This window comes from Pseudorca crassidens, chromosome 19, assembly GCF_039906515.1.
Source record: "Pseudorca crassidens isolate mPseCra1 chromosome 19, mPseCra1.hap1, whole genome shotgun sequence".
In the NCBI taxonomy this organism is placed as follows: Eukaryota; Metazoa; Chordata; class Mammalia; order Artiodactyla; family Delphinidae; genus Pseudorca; species Pseudorca crassidens.
In genome coordinates this window covers 15030778-15056848 of record NC_090314.1, presented here as the reverse complement: position 1 = coordinate 15056848, position 26071 = coordinate 15030778, and the positions used below count along the sequence as shown (strand labels likewise).

Sequence of the window (26071 nt, the reverse complement as noted above, 5' to 3'; positions counted from 1 at the left end):
ATGAATGGATAAAGATGTGGTACATATATACAGTGGAATACCACTCAGCCATAAAAACAATGAAATAATGCCATTTGCAGCAACATGGATGGACCTAGAGATTATTATGCTAAGTCAAAGACAAGTACCATATGATACTGCTTATATGTGGAATGTAAAATATGACAGAAATGAATTTATTTACAAAACAGAAACAGACTCACAGACATAGAAAACAAACTTATGGTTACCAAAGGGGAAGGGGGTGGGGCAGGGATAAATTAGGAGTTCGGGATTAGCAGATACAAACTACTATACATAAACTAGATAAACAACGAGGTCCTACTGTGTAGCACAGGGAACTATATTCAATATCCTGTACTGAATCATAATGGAAAAGAATACATACATACACATACATAGGTATAGATAATGTACAACTGAATCACTTTGCTGTACACCAGAAACACAACGTTGTAAATCAACGATACTTCAATTAAAACAAAAAAACCCAATGAGTCTGGAGGGCAGAAGCAAGTGGAGACAGATGATACAACTTAAAAGTAGTAACAGTTCTTTTAAAAATATTTTTTAAGTTGTAAAAGTAATATGCATGTTAAGAGAAATGCAAACAGGGAAGAAAGTAGAGCAGAAAGTGAAAGACCAGCGTGGGGGACACAAAGAGGCTCACACAAGCTAGACCTGTATTCCACCTCGCGCAGCTGCCCCACGACCTGCATGCCAGTTCTCACACTAACCCTTCCTGGATACCACTGTTCACCCTTTTCAAAAATTTGCCATCTGTCAACTAAGAGGAGAAAAGGTGGATTTCACACCTCTGTGTCCTTCATAAAACAACAGTCCCTCGTCATTTCGGTTGTCAAAAGGCACCTGACAGCACCAATACGCTTAAGGGATCAACCATGAAAAATGGGCCTCAGGTGACTAGTAGGTACAACGGTAATTACACTTGATCCCTTCTCAGCTTTACAAGATCACGCCCACAATTCTAGAAGTGCTGAGAAACACGTGACTGGCGTTCACGGGATAAATGCTCTAGGAAGGGATGCACGTTCAGAACGCAACCAGGAGACTGTAAAGCGGGGTGGGAGCGAGCATCCTTGGGCATCACTTAGAAGAAAACCTCGACGATGTCAGGGACATCTTTTTTTCAGTTGGCTCCAGAAAACAGACGTCAGGGTTGGAATTTTTTTTTCCCACAACGTCAGACACAAAGGACTCTCCAAGTATTCAAAAAGGCATTTAACTACGCATGAGGCTGAGGGCCCGCCTGCTGCAGACACTTCTCCTCTTGAGACAGGCCTCCTGCCCACAACCCTCCCATCTCACAGGCCCGGCCTCTCAAGCCCACCTAGGTGGGCTCCACTTCCCCCCCACGAGGGCCCACCTAGGATGGCAAACTTCAGACACCCCCCATTCCAGCACTCCTAGTTTTCTGAGGGGCGCCGCCCAGTCCTCCTGACAAGCAAAGGGACAAGGGCGGATGCCCAGTTAGGTCTTCAACGGCCTACCAGGGCCAGCACGCCCAGGCCTGGGCCCTCACCTTGCAGCACCCTTCACCCTAGTCGGAACCACAGGGCCCTGTATAGGAGCGATTCTCAGCCTTTTCTTCTGTGGCCAACAACAGGTGATGTTCATCTGTGTGCCACTCCCATGGGTCTCCTGATGGGCAGACTGGTAAGCCCTAGGTGGGTGCCTGCGGCTCTGCCCCCTTTCCTCCCACTTAAATGACATTCTAAGGATAGCTTTGAGTGTGACCTAATTTTACACATTCATGTGCCTTAAACTCTTTTACTAGTACCACTTCCGGAAACAGCTCTCACAACCAAACAAGACTGGTACAGAACACACAGGAGAGGCCGGGACAGCAGGTTTCAAAAACTCACTTTATTCCAATGTGAAATGAAGACTGATGGTTTAAAAACAAGAAAAAGTTCTTGATCAGCTGTGGGGATGCCTCGCTTGCTAGCTCGCACCCACTCCCTTTGAAACCAGGCGTTGGGACAGGCCATACCCGGCTGCGGCTCCATGCAGAGCCACCAGGCGGAGGCCCCAGCCGCAGGACCGCGCCCTCCAGCTCCCAAGGGTGGCCGTCTCCGCCCACCTGCTAGGGCTCTGACAGCAGGCCCAGAGAAGCGGCACGGGCAGCCCCCTCCCTTCCACTCCCAGAGCTCCTCTCTGTAGGAGGTGCCTGTGTGTCCTAGGACCAGGTAGGGAGCTAAGCTCCACAAACAAGGGACAGTCACTCCTGTATCTGTGACGTCTCCCCCGGGATCCATGATTCAGTCCGGGTCCCCCCCCACCCCCCTGTGCGTTAGGCAGCTGAGGTTGTTCAACAGGGAGAAGGATACATTCAGACTATACCCCAAGGTTAGCCCCAGCTGGGGTGCGGGGAGTGGGAAGGCAGCACCTCCTGCTGGGGCCCAAGGGCCGACAAGCCGGGGCTGGGCACAGGGGTGTCTGGGGAACCACCGATGCCCAACCCTTTCCCGGCCCACCGGTGGTTAGTAAAGCTGCTGCGGCCCTCACCCCGCCATAAAGTGCTCCCCAGCCGTCCAGCCCTGCCACAGAGCTCTGGCTCCCCAACCCAGGACACAGGAAAGCTCCCCTCTTTTCGGCTTCAAACCTGGACTTTCAGCCAGGTCGGGCCCGGGGGTAGTGGCAGCAAAAGCAGCAGCCATGTCAAACATACGAATGACCTGAGAAATCTCCCCTGACGTCACCCACCCACTCGGAGCCGGCCCGGGGCTATGCGCAAGTCAGGAAGGGCGCAGCAGGACACTCACGGGCACAGACACACTCTCGCACACCTGCTTGAGGAGGGGGGGCCCGAGGGGGCACCTGTCCGCCAGCTGGGAACTGATGCCCACGCGCTCCATTCACGTGTCTCCGATTAGGCCTCTGCGTCGTATACTCTTCGAACCAGTGCAAGAACATCTTTCAGAGGGTCAGGCAGGCCAGGCCAGGGTCCCAGGAGGATGCTGGGGGCAGGGTGGGATTGGAAGCGTGGAGGAGGAGGACTTGCTGCCTCTCCTGATGTGCAGGGCACGCCCCCTTCTCCTGGAGTCTGGATCGCTGGGTAACGGGGCAGCTGGCCGACTGTCTGTCTGTGTCTCCCTTCCTACCCCTGCAAGCTCAGGGAAGGAGGGTCCTTGGCAGCTGGGGGCTGGGAGGCCGCATCCTCTGAGGCCCCTGCTGGCTCTGGCTCAGTAGCCATGGGCTCCTCAGCCTTATCCCTGTTCCCGCTGGCCTCCTGGAGCTGGTGCCGCCGCGCCACCTCGGCTTTCAGATTCTCCAAGTCTTTTTGGCTGAGTAGAAGGACGGGGCGAAGGGTGGGTTTATCAGAGTGGGCCTGGGCCCTCCGTCCCCTTACTGGCTCTGCTTAAACTTAGAACAAGATCAGGCTCTGTGCGCTCCGCAGCGAGACACACGTGTGGAACAAGTGCTTCCCTCCCGCAAACAGAAAGGCCCCCGAGTGCTGAAAAAGTACGAACTGCACACACTTGACAGCCTCCAGTTAAGGCCTGGCTCCTACCCAGCCTTCACGCCCAGTTCAAACCCACTGCACCCCGGCCGCTCCTATAGCCGATTACACCCAAAAAAACAGGTGTAGAGTGCAACACAGAGCAGATACGCTGTAAACGCCGTAACACTGAGCTGACCAAACCCATGCCGCACACAGGTGGGAGGGAGACAGCGCGAGGGGCTTTCGAAGACGGCACTGTTTGTAAGAGCTGCACAGGGACCCTCAGGGCCTGGCTCTAAGGCACATCACTACACTGACAGAGCAGGAGTCCAGAGAAGGAATGACACTGCTCTTTACATACTGACACGAAACGATCACCAAGACAGATTAAGTGCAGGAGAAAAATACCTATGTGCATGGCTCACTACAATTTGGCACCTTGGGGGAAAAAAGGGGAAAAACGGTTACAAATCTGTGTCTGCCCAATTATGCAGAGTATTTCTGGAAGGATTCACAAGGAACTCCTTGCCACTGGCTATACTTTTCAATTTTGAGCCATGTCAATGCATCATTTATTTAAAAAACCAAGAAAAAAAATAAAGGCCAACTTCTAAGCGGGGGTGGGGCGCCTCACCTGAGAGGAATGAAGAGGATGCCGTTGATGACGTTCAGCTGTTCCAAGACGCTGGCCATGCTGGGGGCTGTGAACTGAGGGGCAGGGAGGATGAGCCACTGCCTGAGCGCCGGGAGGCCGGGGTGCGGCCCACCCAGCCCCGCTCGGGGACCCACCTTGAGGGGCGGGATGTTGGCGCTGGAGCCGTTGCGGTAGATCTCGTTCATGGTGCGCTGCAGGGCCACGGCCTGCTGGGTCAGGCACTTGAGGTACTCGGAGCTCTCCTTGGTCTTCTCGTGGTCCTCGCCCAGCTGCAGGGGGCGGGAAATATCAGTGCTGCCCGTAGCCCCGCCCCTCCCTGCCCCTCCCCGCCCCGCCCCGCCGTGGCCCACCTGCGTCTTGTAGATGGTGTAGCCTTCCTTCTCGTGCTGCAGGGCTGACCGGAACTCGGCTTTGCTCTCATAGACCCGGGCGACCAGGTGGTGGCTGCAGGCAGGCACGGCGCAGGGGGAGGCGAGGGAGGGACGTGAATGGGCCGGTGGGGACGGATGGGTGGTGTGCAGGCTACCCCAGAACCCACTCTGGGAACTTTCCAAGGGGGAAGGCAAGTCCAGAACTCAGAGAAGAGATGCAAGTTGAGAGATATTTCCTCAGGAGTCAGATGGAGGACAGAGTGCTGGATCCCGTGCCCGCCCTCAATGCAAGCGCCTCCCGGGCACCCTGTGGCCTGGGGCCTTCCTGTCCCCTAACCCAGCACAGCCTCACCTGAGGGCCACCTTGAGGGACTTGGGCCCATGGTACTTGGTGCTGACGGCCAGCGCATTCTCCAGGAAGCGCAGCGATAGGTCACACTCCATCACTCCGTGCAGCACCAGCCCGATGTTGTTCTGGGGGCAGTCGGGAGGGCCCCGGTCAGCTCCCACTCCCCGGGCTCGAGGCTAGTCCCGCTGCCCCTCCCCGGTACTCACGTCCAGCAGGGCCATCTCAGGGTGGTCCTCCCCGAACACGAGCAGTGTGAGGTAGCGGGCGCGGTACAGCAGGCTCAGGGCCGTGGACAGCTGGCTGCTGGCGAAGCAGTACAGGGCCAGGTGCATCTGCGGGGGCAGCGGCGTCAGGCCGGGGCAGCCACGGGTCCCACCCACCCTGCAGGCCGTGCCGCCGGCGGCTACTCACATATTCCTGGATGGTGTTGGGGTGCTCGATGCCCATCACTCGCTCGCTCATCAGCACAGCCTTCTGTTGGTTGCTGAGGGCCTGGGGAGGTGGGGGGCTGTCACTCCCGGGTGGTACCGCCCCACACCCAGTCTGCCTGGCTCACGAGCCTCCACAGCAGCTCGGCCTCTTCACCTTCGGCTGCAATTTCTATTTTTACTTTGCACAAAGGCAGCAGAAGAGTGGTCAAAATCCAGCTGCCGTGACCATGGAAGTCGACAGCCCGCTCTGAGGCCGCTTCACATTTTAAAACACTTGTCTTAATCTATGCCAACACATGCATACAAACCTAAAATTGTGCTAAAAATAAAGTATTCGTAATGAGAAAAGGCAGACAGGCGAAAGAAAACAAGAGTCCTATGGCTGGAGGCGGGAGTAGGGCACCTACAGTGCACCTAGCTTAGGAAACAGCCTCTCAAGCCCCGGGGCCAGCAAGGCAGGTGAACGCCACAGGCCCCAGGATGGTACAGGCAACAGCACAGACCCCAAGCAGCTTCCCTGGCGCTTACAGGGCTCTAGGTACTGAGTCAGAATTTACCCTTCCCTCATCCCTGTGAAGGGAGGCCCTGCCATCACACTCACTTTGTCCACGGGCACGGCAGCTCCCCCCAGGATACAGCTCTTAAGTGGAGGGAGCTGGGGGGGACAGGGGAGGCAGGCCGCCGTACAGGCAGAACAAGCACCTCCCCGGGTCTCCACCTGCTCCTCCTGGGGGGGCCCAGAGGTCAGCAGCATCCCGGGCCCCTGGGATGACAGGGGCTCCAGTCCCACCTGCCGGGACTCCTGCTTCCTGCTGCCGCGGGGGGTGAGAACACAGCCCCAGCTCCCCCATGCCCCCCTCCGCCCCGCTGGTGCCAGACCAGGCCCTGGGCCCCTGCTGAAGGCCCAGAGGGTACACATGGCCCACCTCAGCGTAGTCGCCCATGATGTAGTGGAGGCGGGCGAGGAGGCGCAGGCAGGCACATATCTCCACGTGCATGGCTCCGTACACGTTGTTGAACAGGTTCAGGGCCTCGTTGATGAGCTCGCAGCCCTCCTTCAGGAAGCCTGCAGGGCACCCCGGGGGCGGAAGGTCAGGGCCGGCCGGAGGGAAGTGGGTGCCCCCCCCCGCAACCCTGCCCCGCGGCTGCACCTGGCACGCACCCTGCTGTACTTTGGCCTGCCCGCTCTGGAAGAAGTGAAAGGCGTCTGAAGCCTTCGGGTTGACGTGTTTGACCACAGGGAAGATGTTGAGCACGTCCTCCTCCGTGAACGCGGGCTTGTGGCGGCTGTCGAAGCTGTACTCCTTCAGCAGGATCTGGGGACCCAGCCCGGCACCCGCAGGCAGCCTCAGCCCGGGCTCAAATGGCCGGCACCGCCCCGCCCAGTTCCCTCCGTGGCCCCGGGAGCCCTGCAGGACGCTCTGAGCCAGCCCACCTGGATTCCGGTTTTCAGGGAGATCTCCCGCAGCAGCGTGATCTTCTGCAGCCCGTAGGTCTCCACGGCCTGGTCCACGGTCTCACTGGGGAGGAGCGGCGGGTGGGCCCAGGCAACCCAGCACCCCTCTGCCCCCTTCTCCACAGCTGCCCCTCCACCCGAGCCCCCTCCCAGCTCCCCTCCCCACTTCCCCAAGCAAGCAGCCCTCCACAGCTCCCTGCTTTCTCCTCCCCGTTCCACTGCCAACGACCAAGGAGGACCCGGACGCTGCCCGGGAGCCCAGCGCCCCTGCACCCATCACGTACCACTCGAGGCTGAAGTCAAAGTAGTTCTTGGCCTCCTGGCAGATGTTCTTCCAAAGCTCCTGGGGGGTCATGACAGCCCAGGCTGTGTTGTCTGCTGCCCCTGGCGGCCGGTTTCTCCTCCTCCTGTTCCTCTTCTTGGAGACGAGCTCGTCGGCGGGCAGGTGGGCCACAGGGTTGGGGTAGGAGCTCAGGAAGCAGTTCAGGAAGTGGCTGATGGCAGCCGAGAGCCCCGAGAGCTCGACCCCCTGCAAGGGAGGTTGGAGCAGTGTCACCACCCGGGCTCCCCCCGACATCCCCATGGCCCAGGACGGGGAGGGAGCGCAGTACCTGTAAGTACGTCTTGAAGATGTGCTTGGCAGAGCGGGTGATGAGCTCTCCGATGCCGATCTTCTGCAAGGGTGCAGAGAGGGGAGTCTTGGTCAGGCCCCGGCCTCCATCCCAGCCCCGCCATCCCACAGCCGCCCTGGGCACCACTCACGTAGATGTGGTCCAGCTGGTCCCGGGCCGGGCTCCGGACTACCAGGTCCAGCACCTTGCCCAGGTAGCGCATGTTGATGCCGCGCTGACGCATCACCTCGGCCAGCGTGGCTCCGTCCATGGGCAGCACCGCGTGGTCTGCGAAGTCCTTCACCTGCGGGCTGCAGCACGTCAGGCCCCCCCAGCCCAGGGCCTCCGCTTCCTCCCGCCCTGGGTCTTCCCAAGGGAGCTCACGCTATCCTGAGGCCCTGAGGGAAGGAGGGGACTGAGACCCCAGCTCCCAATCGGGAAGAGGGAAGGAGACAAAGCGGCAGCAAGAATGTGAGATCTTGTCCCCAGCCTTCTGCACAGGCCACCATCACCCCTGCGACTGCTGGGCCCACACGGCGGGGAATCAGGGATGAGGGAGCCGCACAGGCTCTCCTGTGATTGCACAGGAAGAAGCAGGGCCACAGCTTCATCCCGCGGTTGTGCTGCGCCTCGCAGGGGCCTGGGGCAGCCAGCACGGCAGGCTCAGCTCAAAGATCGGGGGACACAGCAATCCCACCACTGGGCATATACCATGAGAAAACCGTAATTCAAAAAAAGTCATGTACCACAATGTTCACTGCAGCTCAATTTACAATCGCCAGGACATGGAAGCAACCTAAGTGTCCATCAACCGATGAATGAATAAAGAAGATGTGGCACATATATACAATGGAATATTACTCAGCCATAAAAAGAAACAAAATTGAGTTATTTGTAGTGAGGTGGATGGACCTAGAGTCTGTCATACAGAGTGAAGTAAGTCAGAAAGAGAAAAACAAATACTGTATGCTAACACATATATATGGAATTGAAAAAAAAATGGTTCTGAAGAACCTAGGGGCAGGACAGGAATAAAGACGCAGATGTAGAGAATGGACTTGAGGACACGGGGAGGGGGAAGGGTAAGCTGGGACAAAGTGAGAGAGTGGCATGGACATATATATACTACCAAATGTAAAACAGATAGCTAGTGGGAAGCAGCCGCATAGCACAGGGAGATCAGCTCGGTGCTTTGTGACCACCTAGAGGGGTGGGATAGGGAGGGTGGGAGGGAGGAGATATGGGGATATATGTATACATATAGCTGATTCACTTTGTTATAAAGCAAAAACTAACACACCATTGTAAAGCAATTATACTCCAATAAAGATGTTAAAAAAAAAAAGATCGGGGGACAGCATGGCACCTAAGCTCAGGGCTGCCTTGGGGGGAGCAAGCACCGTGTACATACACAGGGCCTATGTACAAAGCTTGTGGGGGTGAAGATGCCCCCAGCCCCTCTATCAGCCATCCCATCACACAGGGGCTCAGAGGGCCAGACCCCAGCTGCCAGCCTACAAGGGAGGGCACGCAGAGCAGAACCTGATGCCTCCCTTGACCCCTGTGTGTCAGCAGCCCCATTCTGGGGAGAACTCCACCCTGCCTGCCTTGCAGGTCAGCAGGCCTAAGTCACTCCCGCAAAGGTTCCACAAGCTTCCAGAGTCGGAGATGGATGAGGCCCTGGGGCCTGTAACAGCACCCTCTGGGCAGTCCCTCGTCCCACCCGTGCCCTCACCAAGCCGGGGATCTGGCAGGAGAGCAGGAAGGCAGCAGCATCTTTTAGCAGCTGCTTCTGGTCCCGAACTTCCTCCTGGCAAGACTCCGGGAAGCGAACCCCTGGGGGAGGGAGGGCAGAGGCATGAGCCAGGCAGAAGAGAGGCAGGTGGCCAGATAGACGGCAGCCCTCAGGTGGGTGAACAGGCCCACCAGCGCTGGGGCCCTAGAGGACCATTCACCTGGCGAGAAGATGTCGGGGTTGAAGCGGACGTCAAAGGCCGTGCTGCTGATGGAGCCCACAGCCTTGCATGCGTTGCGGATCACCTCCCGACTGCGAGGATCTGCTGTAGAGACACTGCCCATTAGGAGGTAGCCCCACTCCCGCTCCGGTGGGGCAGCAGCCGAGCCTCCCTTGTCCTGGGCTCCCCCGGCAGCCACGGCAGCCCCACCTGTCCCGTCATCCGAGGCGATGGTCTCTGCCAGCTCCTTCACCTTGGCCAGGCCACTAGCACTGCTGCCCTCCTCCTCGCTTCCCACCTCGGGTGCTGGAGGGTCTTCAGGCTTGGACTCCGAGGATGGGGGGTCGCCGTTTTCCAGTGACAGGGGGGTCTCCATCTTGCTGGCCTTCTGCTGCATCAGCTGTAGGGCTGCCAGCTTCATGAAGAGGAGGTACCTAGAGCACAGTGGATGGGGCAGAGCAGGGAATAGAGGAGGGGTATGTAGAAGCGTAACTGCTCTGGCGGCTTCCTGCTGGCTTCGGGGGACCTGAGCCAGGCCCTGGCTCCTGCCCCGCTGGGGCTGAGGGATGTTGGGGCTGGACACCCTGCCGGCCTGGGGGACACATCCCTTCCAGTGTGCAAGCGTCCACACACGTGTGCATGTGCCAGTCCAGCACTACTACCAGGTGGCGGCAGCAGGTCACAGCAATAATGGGTATCTTCCCAGACAGGAAGAGGACAGCTGGTGCGTGGGGGGCTCACACGCAGCCCAGGGCTCTTGAGAGCGCCAGGAACCCCCCTGGCATTCTGACAGGGAGATTATTCTGGGGCATTTGACGGGCTGACCCCTAAGCACGAAACGGCAGCAGCAGGGACCCCGCCCCCACCCCTCCTCCAGGGCCCTGGCACTGGGAGGTTCAAAGACACCTAACCAGGTTTCCATGTGCTCCCTGAGGGAACAGACCCGCTTCCGGCAGCTGAAAGCCGCTGGTCTAGCCACTTGCTAGTTTCTGACCCACATAAGGCTCTTGGATGTCCGTGCTGGGGAGCCTGATGCCGCGGTGGGTGGCGCTGGGGCTGGGATGGCCAGGGCCAGAGCTAGCTCCTCTTCACTTTCCAAAGCCGCCCCCCATCAAGGATCAGGCCCCAGGACCACCCACCAGAGGACGCAGCCGCTTGCCCTGGCTTCCCACCTGTGCTCCACGAAGGCGTCCACCAGCTCCTGGCGCAGGCAGCAGAGCTTGTGGCGGTGGGCGCGGGGGAAACCGGCGCGGGTGCACTCCTCGGGCAGCACCTCGCCGGGCACGGGCAGGAAGTTGAGGTCGGGGGGGAAGGTGCGCAGCAGGTCAAGGATGTAGTGGCGACCGTCGTTGCCGATGATGCCCTTGCACTCCACGGAGGAGCAGAGCTCCACCTCTTCATCCCGGTCGTTGAGCACCCGGTGCCTCAGGATCTTGAGGGGCCGGCTCGTGCGTTCCAGCAGCTCCAGGTAACGTGGGTGCGACACCACCGTCTTGCCAAAGTCAATGGAGCCGTAGATGACGCTCTGCTCCTGGTCCCGCTCCAGGATGCCGGGGATGATGGACTGGGCCGTGACACGGTAGCCGCGGTAATCCACTACCACCGTGCCCAGCGTGTACAGCCCCTCCACATCCACGGCATTGTATGTGCGCACGCCATTCAGGTCATTGGTGGGCGCCACATAGGCCGCCACGTCCCCCCCGAAGTCCTTGTAGTGGTCGCGGACGTCAAAGCCCAAGCTGAAGAAGATGTTGTTCCAGATGAACATCTGCATCTTGGTCTCCTCGCTGGGGTTGATGGCCATCACGTTGCCATCGATGACTGCCATGGCGCCCCGCGTGGCTGCCGCTGTGAAGTCGCTGTGTACCTGGGGGCCCGAGGTTGGAGGGTGAGAGAGCCGCGGGGTTCATCCCGCCTGGCCAAGCTCGCCCAGGGCTGGTGGAGGTAAGCAGGACAAAGTTTCCTCACATTTGGAAAAGGGCAAGAAACCCCAGTTTTGGACTTCCCTGGTGGCGCAGTGGTTAAGAATCCGCCTGCCAATGCAGGGGACACGGGTTCGAGCCCTGGTCTGAGAAGATCCCACATGCCGGGGAGCAACTAAGCCCGCGAGCCACAACTACTGAGCCTGCACTCTAGAGCCCGTGCGCCACAACTACCGAAGCCCACGTGTCTAGAGCCCATGCTCCGCAACAAGAGAAGCCACCGCAATGAGAAGCCTGTGCACCGCGACGAAGAGTAGCCCCCGCTCACCACAACCAGAGAAAAGCCCGTGCGCAGCAACGAAGACCCAACGCAGCCACAAATAAAATAAAATAAAATAAATAAATTTATTAAAAAAAAAAAGAAACCCCAGTTTTGAAAAAATGTAACACTTATACTGCAAGAGAGAGCAGAGCTTAGTGATTAAAAGGGAGAGTGAGGACTGGGGTGGGTCTGGGAATCACCAAATACGTGCCAGGTGATCTTGGCTGGATCACCTCTCAGACCTGTTTTCTCATCTATAAAACTGTGACATAAATGTATCAGCCTTTACAAGGTGTCTGGAAGATTACAGGAGGCAATGCCTACACAGCACCTGGCACAGCCCCTGGCAAAGTGAGCACCCCGGGCTTTAGATCTTATTGTCACCATTATCATCTCTAGTAAGATTATGGGAGATTTCAAAGAAACTTTTTTCAAAAGCACTGCTTTTTCCTCATCTGTCTCAGGAAAAACACTAAGGATATCTCAGTAGGGCACGTGTGTCCAGCTGAGGGTTCCACGTGGGTGTGCTGGGAGGGAAGCTGTCATGGACCTTGCCACTCAGCCCATCCTGGAGGCGTGTCCCCACCGGTTCCGGCCCACAGACACTAAATCTCAGAGAGGCCAGAAGAAGGAGTTGGGGTCATCTACCAGGAGGCGGAAGGCTGGCAGAACGCCCTGGAAGATCCCTGACAGCCCACCCCAGCTTCCGTCTTGTTCACAGAAAACGAGCAGGTAGGTGGCAGGAGGGCCTGCGGCCACCGGTCAGGCCTGAGGGGCCACGGGCACCTTGAATATGGCTCTTTCTCGCAGCAGCCGCTCAGGCAGGTTCTTCCGAGGCAGCTCCCGCGTTGTCTGCAGCTCTTCATTCCAGTCCCGGGTCTACAGCAGGACAGGGAGGGAGACACCGGCTCAACCTGAGCCCCCAGCACCTGCTCAGGGCAGTCCCGTCCCCCGCCTCCCCGCAGACAGCCCCCCAAGCACCCAGAACCCAGCCTGGCGCCCACCAGGGGAAGGGAGGGAAGAGCTAAGGGTGGGCCGCGAGGCTGCAGGCACCTGTCCTGGAATATGCTCCTCGTAGCCCAGCCGGGAGGTGTAGGCATCCTCTGCGCGCACACAGTCCATGGCGTGCTCCGCCTGGGGCGCTGTCCAGCTGTATACCTGGAATGGGGTGGCGATCCTCTCGAACGGGTGGCGCTGGACCCTGTGGTGGGCAGAGGGGAGATGGGGCAGCCCACTGAGCCCAGAGCCCTGCCCTGGGCCCCTTCTCCAAGGTCCCACTGGCTCTGCCCTGTCCCTGGAGAGTCCGACGGAAGCACACGGCCGCCTGTCGTAGGGCTGCTAGGCTGACTGCTGCCTAGAAGGGAGCTCTGGGGTGCTGGGGGCACAGCTTAGGGCAGGGGGGCTAGAGTTCAGGCTGTATGGTTCACCCACCCCATGGGACGTGGGATGAGGGACAGGTGGGCCAAGGTGCTACCTTTTCTTCTGCAGGGCGGCAAAGTTTTTTTTGAAGGTTGGGCTGATCTGGTTGAGCAGCTCCACCAGGGAATGGCTGAGGAAGCGGGGGCTGGCAGGCTTGGGGTTGAAGTGGTACGCTGTGGACCTGCAGGGAGACGGTGGCCACTGTGCAGGGCACCCCAAGCAGCTGCCCACGGACTCGGAACGGGCTTGCACGAGGACTTACTGGTTCAGGTAGAACCCCCGAGTGGACGCCGTGATGCTGACTTGTCGGTCCTCGGCTGTGATCACGAACAGGTACATGAGGTCCCCGTGCATCTTGCGATTCCCAGGGGGTGGGTTCCAGCCGCTCATGGTGAGCACTTTCAGGCACTGCAGGGGCTGCAGGAACGGCCAAGCACGAGTGGGCCAGGCTTCCTGGTGTGGCGATCCCCCACCCCAAAAGAGACCTGCTCCCACCTTCCAATCACGGTTCTGGGGCTGCAGAGGACACAGCGGCCGCTCCCGGCTCCCTGGAAGGATGTACTCAGGCGGGGTACAGTCGATGGGGTCCATCTCCAAGCCCTTCTTCCGCTTCCTGCTGTCTGAGGGACCCGAGGCTGGTGGTCAGCCCAGGACCACCCAGGGGCCAACTCCCTCCCCAGCTCAGGTGGCCCCGGTCTGTGTCCCTCCAGGTGGGAAGGCCGAGCCCTTGGCCCCTTCACCAGCCCCTGGCCAACTTGCTCCCGGCCCGTCTGCCCAACCGCCAGCCCCAATGCCTCGCGCACCTCCCAGGTCGCCGTCAGTAAAGACACTCAGGAAGGACAAGGAATTGCAGTCAACCCCGTTGAAGGCATCGGATGGGTCCAGGCTCTTGAGCAGGTCTCGAACGTGGCGCACGTGGATGCGGGCCTCTCGCACCGTGTATGGCTCTGTCGGGAGGGGGATGGGCAGGGCGTCACCAGGGCAAAAACCCACCCAGCAGAGAGAAGTCGGCCATGGCACTACCAGGGGTAGTCTTGATTTTAGTTTTAGGCTTTCACTTACAAATTCCCTTATGAACACATAAGCTGGAATTCTGCTTTCAACACATACACCTGCCTGCTGGTGGGCAGGGATCCTTGTTTGCAAAGAACCTTATGCCAAAGGGCACAAGAAATGCCTCTGGAAGTGCACACAGAAGGCCCCTGCTCTCTGCCCACGAGTGTCTCGGGTGGGCAGCCCAGCACAGCTGCTAGGTCCCCATGGGCTCAGTCCAGTTCTCCCAGGGCAGCCCTGGCCGGGGGTGGCCTGAGGACTTACAGGACCTCAAACTGCAACACTGCTCTCCAACTCATGTTTCATGAAATTTCAATGAGGGCTCTTCTGGGGAAGGACAGAGGTTTCGTCATTAGGTAAGTCTGGGCACAGCTGGGTTACATTTCTCCCACATTTGCTCCTTGGCTGACATGCCTAGAACAGCAGTGCCACCTTTCCCCAGGTAACCTAAGTTCACGTGATTTTTTTTTTTTTTTAAACAAACAAACCAGACTCACTGTGCCAGCTGACCGTCCCACACTGGGCCTGACTTCCCTGCTCAAGAGCCGTGAAACCTTAGTTTCCTTAAGAGACTGAACTTTTATCTATAAAATTTGAACGGGCTGATTTCAAGCACCTGCCTGGCACTGTTTGTTTTGTTTAAAATCACGACTCTGATATTCAGCCATGAAGTTGGAGGGTGTGCTTGTGACGGCCTGCGAAGCAGACCTGTGCTCCTGTCCCGTCTTCTCCTGCCTCCCCAAGTTCAAGGCTGCCCTGAGCCTCCATGTGCTCATCTGTGACACAGTGACACCAAGGTACCAGCGGGAGGGGTGGGGTGGGGGTGAGCGCCGCCTGGCCCCGCCTCCTCATGCCCCCCCTTGGCGGGCCGCACAACTTCCGGACAAACCTTCCACCACGCGTAGCACCGAGCCCTCCTGCAGCCCCTCCACACTGCGCAGCTCTGAGAAGTGGTCCAGCATGTTGCCGTCCAGGTGCAGTGAGAAGCAGGTGCGGTGACATGTGTCTTCACGGTCCATGAGCACCTGGTGGATCTCCTGTACCATCTCCTGGGGGGACACCTGCCAGGGAGAAGGCCCTGACCAACCTGGTGAAAACATACCGCTTCCCCAGCCCAAAGCACCTGGATGCCTAAAGTCAATGCTCCAAATACTGTTTCCCCCTTTTTGGCTTTTATTTTAAATTCCAGGCCCTGCCCATACATACCATGCCCACTTGCACCTGTGTGTGTGTATGTGTGTGTGCAGGGTACATATACACATGTGCAGGACAGAGCCTTGCCCTGTTACCCGCAAGCTTAAACTATTCCTGCAGACCAAGAGCAGGCCCTGAGTAGAGCAGCAGGAGGTGTAAAAACAAGGAAAAGAAGAGTCATCTTGCCTCCTCCTTTGCCCAGTGCCAAGGTCCCCAGGGCAAATGGCTTCCCCCTTCAGGAAGGTGTGCTGTGGGGCTGAAGCCTGTGGCCCCAGAAGACACAAGAGGGCCTCACCTGGTTCCCCAGTGAGTAACAGTTTACAAGACCTCTGGGTCGGCTCGGCTCTTGAAGACCACCCACTACCACTCTCCTCTCAGACAGATGGTAAAACTCCAGCCAGAGAATTGACCTACCTGAGGGTGGGGAGCCCTGGGACCCCAACACTACCCAGCCACTACCATACCGATCCCCAAACAGGGCTGGCAGTCCCAGCTGGGATCTGTCCCCTTGCACTGAGGCAACGGCCTGAACCTGGACTCCCACGTCCACCACGTTAGCTGAGTGACCTTGGAAGGCACAGGACCCTCGGTTTCCTGCCTCAACACGGGGCCAGACCGGGCAAGGGCAAAGCTTGGCTTCGCACCCTCATGCTCCCCAACAGGCGCAGGCCCTGGCCCCCAGTACCCCTCTATCATTTCACCTGGAGGGAGAAGGGCTCGATCCCAGGAGCCAGGATCTTCACAGAAAAGCCCGTGTCCTGAATGACAATGACTTCCTGTCCAGTGGTCTCCTCTCCCGGCTCAGCCTCATCCAGCCCATTTTCCCGGGGCGGTTCGGCAGCCCCCTCTTCCTTTTTCAGGCTCTCCGGGCAGTCCCCATTCAACAGCATGACTGATGGCAGCTCTGCGGGGGAAAAGAAAGGAGCTGAGTCAGACGGGCCTCGCTGGCGAGGTCTGCCTCACCTACCAGGGTGGACACAGCCCTACAGAATGGCGTCTGCCTGTCCTCCCAAGACTCGGCCCTGCGCCAGACTCCGGTCCCACCGCACCCCAGGGCACGCCTGCAGGCTACTGCCCGCTCGCTCGCCTCCACACCCTGGGCCCTCGCTTCCTATCTGCTCCTCGGGCCCCGAGTCTGGCAGCCGTGTGAATAGGCCACCCAGACCACTCTCCCCAGAGCCACCAATGCCACCCTAAGGGCCAAACCTGAGGGTCTGCTCTGGCCTTAGGCAACTAGCTGCTTGGCTCCCCTCCCCCACCGCTCACTTCCTCCTCTTCCCTGATGGACTCTGCTGCTCTTTTTCTTCTCTCTCCAGCTTGCCCTCCTCCTGGCAGTCCAGCTGTGGGTGTCCTGGGCCCCAGCCTCTCCTCATTCCCACCTCACCCTTGCCCGTGACTGCAAATGCCCTCCCGTCTCCCAGCTCACGTGACCAATCCAGGCCTCGCTCCAGTTTTTCAACATGTGGCCATCCCTTAGGCCTCACCAGACTCATCTTGTCAGCACGGAATTTATCTTCCTCCACAAACCAGCCCCTGCTCTGCGAATGCTCGCCCCCCTCATCCCTATCTAGTCACCCAACCTAATCTCCAAACTGGTCACAGGACTGCTGCAGGCCATTTCCCCTATTTCAAGAATTCCACTTGCTGTATACCTGAAATTAACATAACGTTGTAAATCAACTGTACTGCAATTAAAAAGAAATTAGAACATGCACTAGTCCTAATTATGTGTGTATATGTACATTTATATCTATTCCAGTAGAAAGACTGAAAGACTCAGAATTCAGTGGCTTTCCTTAAATAACAAGATTAACAGTCATATAATCCTTTCCTTATAAAGTCTGTACTTTCCAGGTGTTTACAAGAAGCTTGTATTATTGTATGACACAACTGTTAAACCAGTGTTTATTTCAGGGTACGATTTAGAAAAAAACGTATCAGGAGCTTTTTGAGAAAACGAGGGCATTGAAACTGTAGCGAGCAAATTCTTATACCAACTTTTGTGAACGGTTCATGTTTTATATCCAAAGTCTACAAGTGATCTTCATTTCCATGGTGTGACCATATCCTTAGATGAGTAGCTAAGGGTGATCCAGAGACAACACTTGTGCTTCTACAAACGAAATTCTGGTAAATATAGATAACTCCTTTTTTAAATAAAGTGCTTTTTAAGTTGTTATTAAAGGTGATCATAGTAAAAAAGATAAAATATTTCCATTAATGGTAAATCTGCATAATTAATGGTTACTAGGAATAAGTGAAAATCCATAGAATCAAATAAATATAGCTTTTTCCTCTTCCAAAAAAAAAAAAAAAGGTACCACTCAGAACCTTCTAATACTCTCCACTGCTCTACCGCTCACGGGAACCGAACATCTTAGGCCTGAAGTCCACCTCAGCCCCTGCCAGTTCTCCCCATCAAGGTGCAGCTACACCAAACTACCCGGAAGCCTAAGAACAAGCCACACATTTTCCCTCCTACCTGCGCTTTTGTTTATGCTGCCCCCCATATACCATTCCATCAGGCAGACTCCTACTCATCCATCAAGGCCTAGGTGAAATAAACTCTCTTCTCTGAAGCCTGACCAATGACCCCTGGCAGCAGTGTCGTGCTGCACTTGGGGGGCTGTTCACACCAGCAGCTCTATCTTCCTCCTCCGGTCTTGCCCGCGCTCAACAGAAAGGCACTGAATTAATGAATTAATTACTGTAAAAGTCCCGCACTTGTGACCAGCAACCGACACACATGTCGTGGGGAGAAGGAGCAGGTGACCAAAGCTCCCCTTTCTCCGCAGGCACTAAGGGGAACAGCGGAGAGCCCTTCCCGCCCTGCCCCGCTGGGGGAGAGGAGGATGTCCTCGCAGAAACCCTCCAGCGAAACACAGGCCTGCCTGGAGCCCCACTGGCCCAAGGGGCTTTCCGGCCCAGGGCCTTCCTGGCAGCCAGACTGGCCCCTTGCTTATCTGGGAGCTCCAGACAGGTCAGCTCAGCCAGCTCTGCTCTGGACCCCAACCCATCCAGACTCCACCTCCTCTTCCCTACCCAGCTGTGAGGAGTGGGGACGGGGTGCACCTCCCCAGAGCTGTGTGGGCTCTACCCAGACCTACCAGAAACATGGAGCAGGGGCCTCTGGAAATGTATAAAAGTCCAGATAAGCCTGACACACAAGGGCACACGGGGGTACCGGGAACGGGACGTGGAGAGAAGCCACTCCCTCTTCCCGCGTCCCCTCAACTGAGTGATAAACAGAACGGCCAGGAGCTCAGATACGGTCCCCTCCTCCTTCCCCCAAATAAGGATGTCTGAGGCCCAGAAGTTCAGTGCCTTGCCCAGGGTCAAGAGTGGACCCTAGATTCCCCCCTGGAGAGCCCCTCTACCACATGGCTGCCCTGCCCTCAGTCCTGGCCCACGGCGGGCCTTCAGTAGCTGTCGCCACCTCCGTCCCCAGCACACCGCGCCTAACCTGAAGGTAAACTCCCAACAACTACAAGGACGCACAAGGACCTCTCCTTCAAGTGAGCCCACAGTCCTAGGCGGGGCAACCCCAAGCCCCTGGACACTGAGCAGCCGGCCCCAAAGGGAGAACCTGGCTGACTCTGTGACACGGCAGACAGGGACAGGAGGGTGGGAGAAGGGTGGTGGTTGGTCAGTTTTCAAAATGCAGCAAGAGGGGTGACAGCTATGAGGCGGCCTTCCCCCAGCTGAGGCCTTGAGAAAGGCTTTACTGGCTGACCAGCCCTCAGGATGAGGGGGCCCCTGCCCAATACAGAACAGCAGCTTTGAGGTCTCTGAGACCCCAAAAGTGGGAAACCAGAGGCCTGGACCCAGACAGGTGGCCTGTGCTCCCTGAGTCTGGGCCAGGAGGACAGAGAGGAGGGCAAGGGTAGCCACAGCTCCCACTCCCCCCCTGGCTCAGGGAGCCTGCCCAGAAGGCACCTCTGTTGCAGGCTCCCGCCCCAGGGGGCACCCAATCTCCTATCAGATTTCAAAGGAATGTGGCTGGTTCCCAGGGGCCTCCACTCCCCTAAGGCCAGCCCGCCCTGCCCCTCCTCCCTCCTGCAAAGCACCCTCAAGGTCTCCCTACAGCGGATCAAGGCCCAGTGGCCTCCCCACCAGAGGCCAGCCACTTGGCTCCCTGTCCCCACAGCCCCCCTGGTGTGGTCGGCGGCTGCCCCAGCCCGCGTTCTGGAGTCACAGGACCTCCATGGCCGCGAGTCAGCCAGCTCTCCAGCTCAGGCCCGGCAATGCCTGGGTGCCTCGTCCCGGCCTCTGCCTCTACCCTTGCCACCATGCAGCTGGCCGCCGGCTGGCTTCGGGTTTCAGCAGGGCCAGGCCTGCTGGGCGGCCCTGGGAAGGGCACAGTCCCCCGGCCTCGCATCCTGCTCAAGGTCGGCCAGAAGGACGGCCGTGGGCCCGGAGGCCCTGGTGGCTCCAGGACCCCAGGTGGAGCTGCCACCAGTGCTCAGGCCCATCTCCCTGTACCCCCAAAAAGAGGGTCCCTGCTGGTGAAGCAGCGGGGCAGGAGAACCCAGCGTCTGGGGTACCTGGGCCCCTCAGGATCGAGGGCCCTGGGGACTGGCGGGCAGGGGTAGAGCCCAGCAAGGGAGTCCTCTCCTCGGCCCCAACCCCAGTGGGGGTGGGCAGGACCGCTTCAGCTGGCTGCCGGCAACAGCTGGCACAGACTCGGGCCCAGGCCACGAGGTGGCTGCCCCCCTGTCCACCGGCTGCACTGAGCACCCTGCCCACCTCCTGGGTCAAGAGGCTGGCTGGGGCCTCTGGTTCGTGCTGCCCCCTGCAGGTGACCTGACAGCTCTCCCCTTCCTGAGAGTCACTAGCTCTGGTGGGAACCCTAACCCCAGGCGCCCAGAGGACAACTGCACCCGTGCCCCAGGCCTCCAGCTCCACCAAGAAGCTGGCAGGCTCCGACTTCCCTCCCCAGCAGCCCCTGCGCTGCCAGGAGAAAACCAAGTCTCTCCCCTGGGGAAAACAGAGCTGGCAGCGAGAGACCAAAGGCCGCGCGGCTGTGGAGAAGGAACATGCCCAGCCTTGCCAGGGCGCCTTCCCAGGGCCTCTGACTTGTTGCCAGGGCCCAGGCGGGCCTGCTCCGGCAGCCGTACTAACCAGGGTGGGGGCGGCAGCCAGGCTCCCTCAGGCCCCCTCCAGGCAGCCCTGAAGGGCCGGCACCCAGCAGGCCCACGGCTCCCCGCACCCCCTGCCGAGGGTTCTGGCTCGCGCACACTCCGCGGAGGGCCAGGCCCCGGCAGAGCCCCTCTTCTTCCGCCGCCCTCCCCAGACACACCCCAGCCCTGTGGAGAAGGGGGGGGCAGAGCAGCCTGGCAGTGACCCCTGCGTAACTGCTGCAACCACTCCCACCCTGGTTACCACAGAGCCAACGCTCACTCTAGGCCCAGCCCGTGGCAGGTCCCTCCAGCAGCTTGACCAGCCCATCTCACTTGAGGAAACTGCGGCTCCAGAAGCTTAGTAACCAAGCTGCCCAAGGTCGCAGAGGCAACAGGCAGCCAAGCCAGGTCAAGAAAACAACCAGGTTTGTCAGACGCCCAAGCCCAGGCCTGAGCGCCAGCCCCCAGGCTGCAGCGCCCACCAGGTAAACAGTACCCCCTTCCTCTACACCCCTGCTTCCTTACCCCAGGGGGTACCCCTGAGCATCTGGGCTTTAGGGAAGGAGAAAGGCGATCCTCTGCAGAATGGGAAGGGGCTGCCCAAACTGCATGGCATACACCTCCCGCCCCCCAGAATGAAGAGATAAAGCACAGCCCCGGCCTGGCCCGGGAGAACGTGGACCCAATGGGCAGCTGAAAGGAGTTAGAAAAGAAACGTAAGCCATCCCAGGTGGCCCCTGTGTGCGTTTCCCAGCCTGGCATGGCCTCACTCAGTAGACTGTACCAGGGCCAGGCCCCGCCCTAGCCAAAACCTCACAGGGTGAGGCTCCTGCAGGAAGTTAAGCCTCAGAAGGCATATCACCCCATCCCAGGAATCTGGGGCTTCAAGGGAAAGGGGTGGGGGCAGGTAGCCTAAGGAAGATCCCAAGGAGGTAGGCATCTGTTTGCCTCCTTCCCATCTCCACCCAGGCCAGAAGCGGTCTGCAGGGTCTGGGGAGAGTCCAGTGTTCCCTGAGCTGCTCTGCTCAGACCTACCCAAAAGAAGAGCTCTGGGGTCCTGTCCAGGAGCTCCCCTAAGCCCCCAAGTTCCTCTCCTGTCTGCCAGCCCCCTTCCCCTCCGCTTTGGGCCTCAGCTCCAAGGAGCCCTCGCCTAGGCAGAAGGAACTCGACACACCACCATAAACTTGAAAAACCTGCTATTCTCTTAACCCCTAAAACTAGCTTTTTTCCCAAGAAGGCAACTGATCCTTGGTCCCCCCATAAAAGGCCTTGATCACCTCCTCAAGGGGACTAGTCCCCCTCAAGGGGACTTCCAGAGCTGGGTTCTGAGGTCAGAAGCCTGGGTGAGGGCCTGTTGGGGGTCTCCATTAAGGCCTCCTCCTCCTTTGAATAGATTCAGACTGGCTATAATTCAAGTCCTAGCTCTATACAAGCCTCCCAGAGGCTTAGGGAGCCAATGTTCCACCTGCTAGTATGCTTCCAGTTTCCCCAAAATGAACAGCTGTACCCTCCCCTGACCCAGGTTGCCCCAGACAGACCCCCTCAAAGAAATTCTCCAACACTCTCCCCTCTCCTCAGTCCCTATGTTCTCAGCATATGATCCCAGCCAACATGCCTCTCCCAGCTTCCTCTGGGACAGGCCAGGGCAGCCTTGGCAATCTGGCTGTGAGCTGGAAATCCAAATGCTGAATTGCTGTGTGACCTTGGCCAAGTCGCTTCATCTCTTCAGGTCTCTTTGCTGGAGGGGAAATCGACCTCCTCTTATCTAGCCTGCTCCACTGATTCAGAACCTCATCAGGGTGAAGCCTGGCAGGCTGGAGTCATCAGCATTTGTCATTCTGCCCAAACCTTGGCCTTCTCTAGGCAATCAGCAAAGCTGCCACAGTACCTATCCCCCACCATCAGCTAACCTGGCTGTGATCAGTTACAGGGTCAGAGAACCCACCTAACACTGTTCCCGTCCTGACTCACCCAAGCTGGGAAGGGAGATGAAGATGACAAGTCCCTTTTGAGGAGAGTTATGGGGAGTGGGAGGCACGGGGAGTTCTGCACTCCCACTGTCACCCAGGGCACAGAGGGACACAGCCCAGCCCTGGGACTCTGAGGAAGGTTTGGAGATGACAACCCAAGGGCTGGGAAGGGGCTTCCAACCTCAGGGTTGTAGTCAAAGATGTGATGGAAGAAACAGAGGAAACAGAGGAGGCCCAGGAGAGAGGCAGGCCCCACCTGAGAAAAACTGCAGCCACTCCCAAAGCCAATGCCACACAGCCCCACGGGGGAGAGCTGGGAGCTTGACTCCATGCTGATGACCTTTGCCTTAAAAACAGCAACTCTGGGCTGACCCACTTTTCGCAATAAGGCGGGTTAATGATCAAGTTCTGGCACAAACACCACCTCCTGCCAAGGAGTTTGGCTTTGCCCCCATACACAGGCAGACCCCCAGGTCTGCCCTCCAGGCCGACATCTTACAGGACGGAGATCAGACCCTGCAGACCTGGGGTTAAAGCCTTGCCTCCGGGAACGAACCACAGAAACCCCCTCACGAAACACACACCCCAACTTGCACTCTTCCCACAGACCAAGCCTGAGAAGTCCCAAGCTGAGTCTAACTCGCAAGCCTGCAGCCCTGTGCACAGGGAATGCTTGGGATCCTGACGCGAAGGGGGTGCTTGACGGAGCAAGTGTCGAGTGACCCCAGTCCGGAGAGTTCCCCATGCCCGGGGGCGTAGGGGGTGGGGCCGCCGCGTCCGTCCGTCTGCGGAGCCGGCACACCCCGAAACTGCATGCGCGTGCACGTCTCTCCGCGATCTGGCACGCGTGTGTTAGCCGCCGCTGCCCGCCCCGGGACCCCACGTGTGAAGCCCGGGCCGCAGGCGGGGGCGACAGTGAAGGTGACCTTCAGGGCGGGGGCGCCCCGTGGAGGGCTCGGCGAGATGCAACCCAGCCAGGCGCGGAGGGAAGGCGGCGGTCCCCGCGCAACCCCGAACCCCCCCGCCCACTCGGCCCGATTCAGCCTCCCGCCCTGCTGCCCCCCGACCCCGGCCCCGCTCACCCGTCGCGCCCGGCCGCCCCTTGCCACCGGCCTGCGAGCTGGGCTCCCGGGCGCTGTCCGCCGGGGCGGCCGCCGGCAACTCGTCTGTTTTGATGACCATGGCGGCGGGAGCGGGCGTCCGCCTCGGCTGTCCGCGCCGCCCGCCGCGCCACTAACCCAAGTGCCCTGCGCGCCGCTGCAGCTGCGGGAAGGACGGAGTCACCGGCCCACGTGGTGCGCGCTATGGCCTTTGACCCCACCGCCGCTCCCTTGCCCCGCCCTCGCGCCCGGCCCGGCCCACGAAGGCCGGCGAGGGACAAAATACGCCACGCCTCGTTCGCTGTGTACCAACGTGGTGACTTTCTTGAACGCCTTAAAGGGAACGTACCCTGGCTCTGGCTAGAGAAAGGTTTCGGGCCCCCTCGAGGGGCGGGGCTACGGAGAGGAGTCCTTGCGGTTCGTTGCCCGTCGGGCGGGCACCTTGACCTTGCGGGGAGACTCGTCTGGACTACTATTGCTTACAGTCCCCTCCCCCAGTGGCTTCCTATTGCAGATCTGCCAAATGACCACGCGGTGTCTAATCTGAGGTGTTAATATGACCCTCACTCAGCGCCGTGCTCACCGAGCTTGCCGTCCCCGAAGGGGTGGAGCGGGTGTGCGTCTGGCTTCTTGAGGAGGGGGTGGAGGGTAGCCTAGGGCATGGTCACAAGAGGCAGGGGTGGCGGGTGGCTAATAGGGATGAAGTACCAGAGATGAGCCCACCAAACTTTGTCCTGAGCCACAACGGGCTCCCCTCTGCCAGCGGCCTCGACACCCCCCACCAGATGCGTCCTCACATCCGCGCTGGCACATTAGCCCCATTTTTGAGTGGAGGAAGCTAAGATCAAGGTCACACAGAGAGCAAGCCTTTAGCTAGAACAGGCTAAATCCACAGCCTGGAGACTTTACAGTAGTTCGTGTTTTCAGATGTTTGGGGCCTGGTGGGGACTGAGAAGTGAAGTCAGAGAATGCTGCCCAGATGACATTTTACCAGGTCTTGCCAGTGACCTGAAGTTCTCCAAGCCGAGAGGGTGAGACGGTCTTCCTTGCACAGGCCCAGGAAGCCATTGGGAAGCACTTAAGGCATATTCCAGGAACTAATAGAAATTGGGAAGCTGAAGCTGCAGAGGTTGGCTGGGGTGGGCCTAGTGCCTCATAAAAATTGCAGAGGAAAATGGACTTTGTCCTGGAGTACGAGTGATGGGAAGGGGAGCCAGTGAAAGGCTTTAAGCACTTAAGCAGGAGGAAGGGAGGTGAGAAATGCTTTGGTTGCTGTGTGGAGGATAAGGGGACTGAGCTAGACCGGGGGAGACGAGTTTGGACTATTGCACAAGAAGGCTGGAAATAAAAACAAGACCTGACTACAGCCCACCACATGGAAGGTGGGCAGTCAGGTGGTACATGAACCTAACACGGAGTTGGATTGGAAATCTGCATCCTGCAACCTTGTCTCTTCTCGAAACCTTGAGCAAGTCACTTGACTATCACGCAGCCTCTGAATCTCAGGAACTTCCTCTGTCAAATAAAAACATCCATTGTCTGGCCTCTTACCTAACTGTTGGGAGGAGATAGTGATCATCAAAGCACTTTAGATAGTGTAAAATACTTCACTCTCTCTTTCAAGCGAAGCTTGCAGGAGCTCAGTACTGCAGGAAGATCAGAGATGAACCAGACCCAGTCCCTGCCAGGAGAAGTTTCAATCTGGTGGGTGAAGAGAGATGCACACAGCAATCTCATGTCTAAGGCTGCAGAATAAAAGCCTTTAAAGAAGGCTGTTCTGAGTGTGCAGGGGAGGCAGTCAGGGAGGGCTTCTGGGAAGAAGCTCCTCTGAAGCTTTGAAGGATAAGAAGGATTTTAATGAGCAAGACAGAGGAATCATATGGGAAGACACAGAAAGAGGGACCCTGGGAATTTATTCACTCGTTTATTTTTTTTAAAACCTTTTAATTTTATTTAGAACTTTGAATACATTCAAATGGTTCAAATTTCAAAAAGCATAAAAGGGCATACAGTGAAATCTGTCACCTGCCCCCAGCCATCTGGTTTTCCTTCCCAGACCACCAGGATTACCAGTTCTTTTATATTCTTCTAGAGATATTCTTTGCATATAAGTGTGTGTGTGTGTGTGTGTGTGTGTGTGTGTGTGTGTGTGTGTGTATTTCCCTTTAGTTACACAAATGGTAACATACTTTACCCTGATTTTTTTACTTACTATATTCTGGAGATATCAGTACACAAAGAGCTTTCTCATTACATTTTATGGCTGGATAATATCCCAGTGTGTAGATGTACCATAAGTCTTTTAACCAGTCTCCCAACTGAAACTCAAGGAATTTGGAGAATTGTACCTAGTCCAGTGTAGCTGAAGTTGGAAGCCCCCTCCATGTTGGTAACACCGCTCATAACCAAAAGCGTAGCCCTGTTTGAACACTGAGCAGCAAGCCTGGGGATAGGGAAACAGATACACACAAAAAGCATCATCCTCTGACCACTTTCTCTATCGTCTGGTGGTCCAATCACATATTAAGCAGACTATTTCTTACTTTCAAGCTGCTTCCACCAATGTCTTCTCACCATAGTCTTAACAACAACGACTCCCATCACTTTCCCCAACTATTTCCACCATTGCCTATACATTGCGCTATGGTTAGGGTGACCATGTGATGTATCATGCAAA

The 26071-nt window shown here is 57.8% G+C and overlaps 1 protein-coding gene across 4 annotated transcripts; it reads right to left on the bottom strand.

The window, feature by feature from the left end:
- Positions 1-1867: 1867 nt before the first annotated feature.
- Positions 1868-23586, bottom strand: CLUH (clustered mitochondria homolog). 4 transcript variants are annotated; one of them, XM_067714572.1, is made up of 26 exons: positions 23377-23585; positions 15906-16108; positions 14900-15071; positions 13761-13904; positions 13453-13577; positions 13220-13374; positions 13013-13138; positions 12592-12739; positions 12325-12417; positions 10467-11161; positions 9505-9728; positions 9295-9399; positions 9075-9175; positions 7491-7643; positions 7340-7402; positions 7013-7257; positions 6708-6792; positions 6435-6588; positions 6199-6338; positions 5253-5333; positions 5048-5173; positions 4845-4966; positions 4472-4565; positions 4256-4390; positions 4101-4174; positions 1868-3308 (listed from the first exon to the last, which is right to left on the bottom strand). In XM_067714572.1, the coding sequence occupies exons 1-26, from the start codon at positions 23474-23476 to the stop codon at positions 3122-3124; spliced, it is 4050 nt and encodes a 1349-aa protein (XP_067570673.1). In that variant the 5' UTR covers positions 23477-23585; the 3' UTR covers positions 1868-3121. The 4 variants fall into 4 exon arrangements, with proteins under 4 accessions (XP_067570673.1, XP_067570674.1, XP_067570675.1 ...); XM_067714573.1 differs by having other exon boundaries at positions 9295-9396; XM_067714574.1 differs by lacking the exon at positions 23377-23585 and adding an exon at positions 20605-21965.
- Between the last annotated feature and the right edge of the window lie 2485 nt (positions 23587-26071).

Coding starts and splice junctions, on each gene's coding strand:
- CLUH (XM_067714572.1), bottom strand. CDS start 23,476: ATGGTCATCAAAACAGACGAGTTGCCGGCGGCCGCCCCGGCGGACAGC. Junction 12,740..13,012: donor GCCGCCCTGCAGAAGAAAAG/GTAGCACCTTGG, acceptor TGCCCACCACAG/GGTCCAGCGCCACCCGTTCG. Junction 4,967..5,047: donor CTGAGATGGCCCTGCTGGAC/GTGAGTACCGGG, acceptor GACTGCCCCCAG/AACAACATCGGGCTGGTGCT.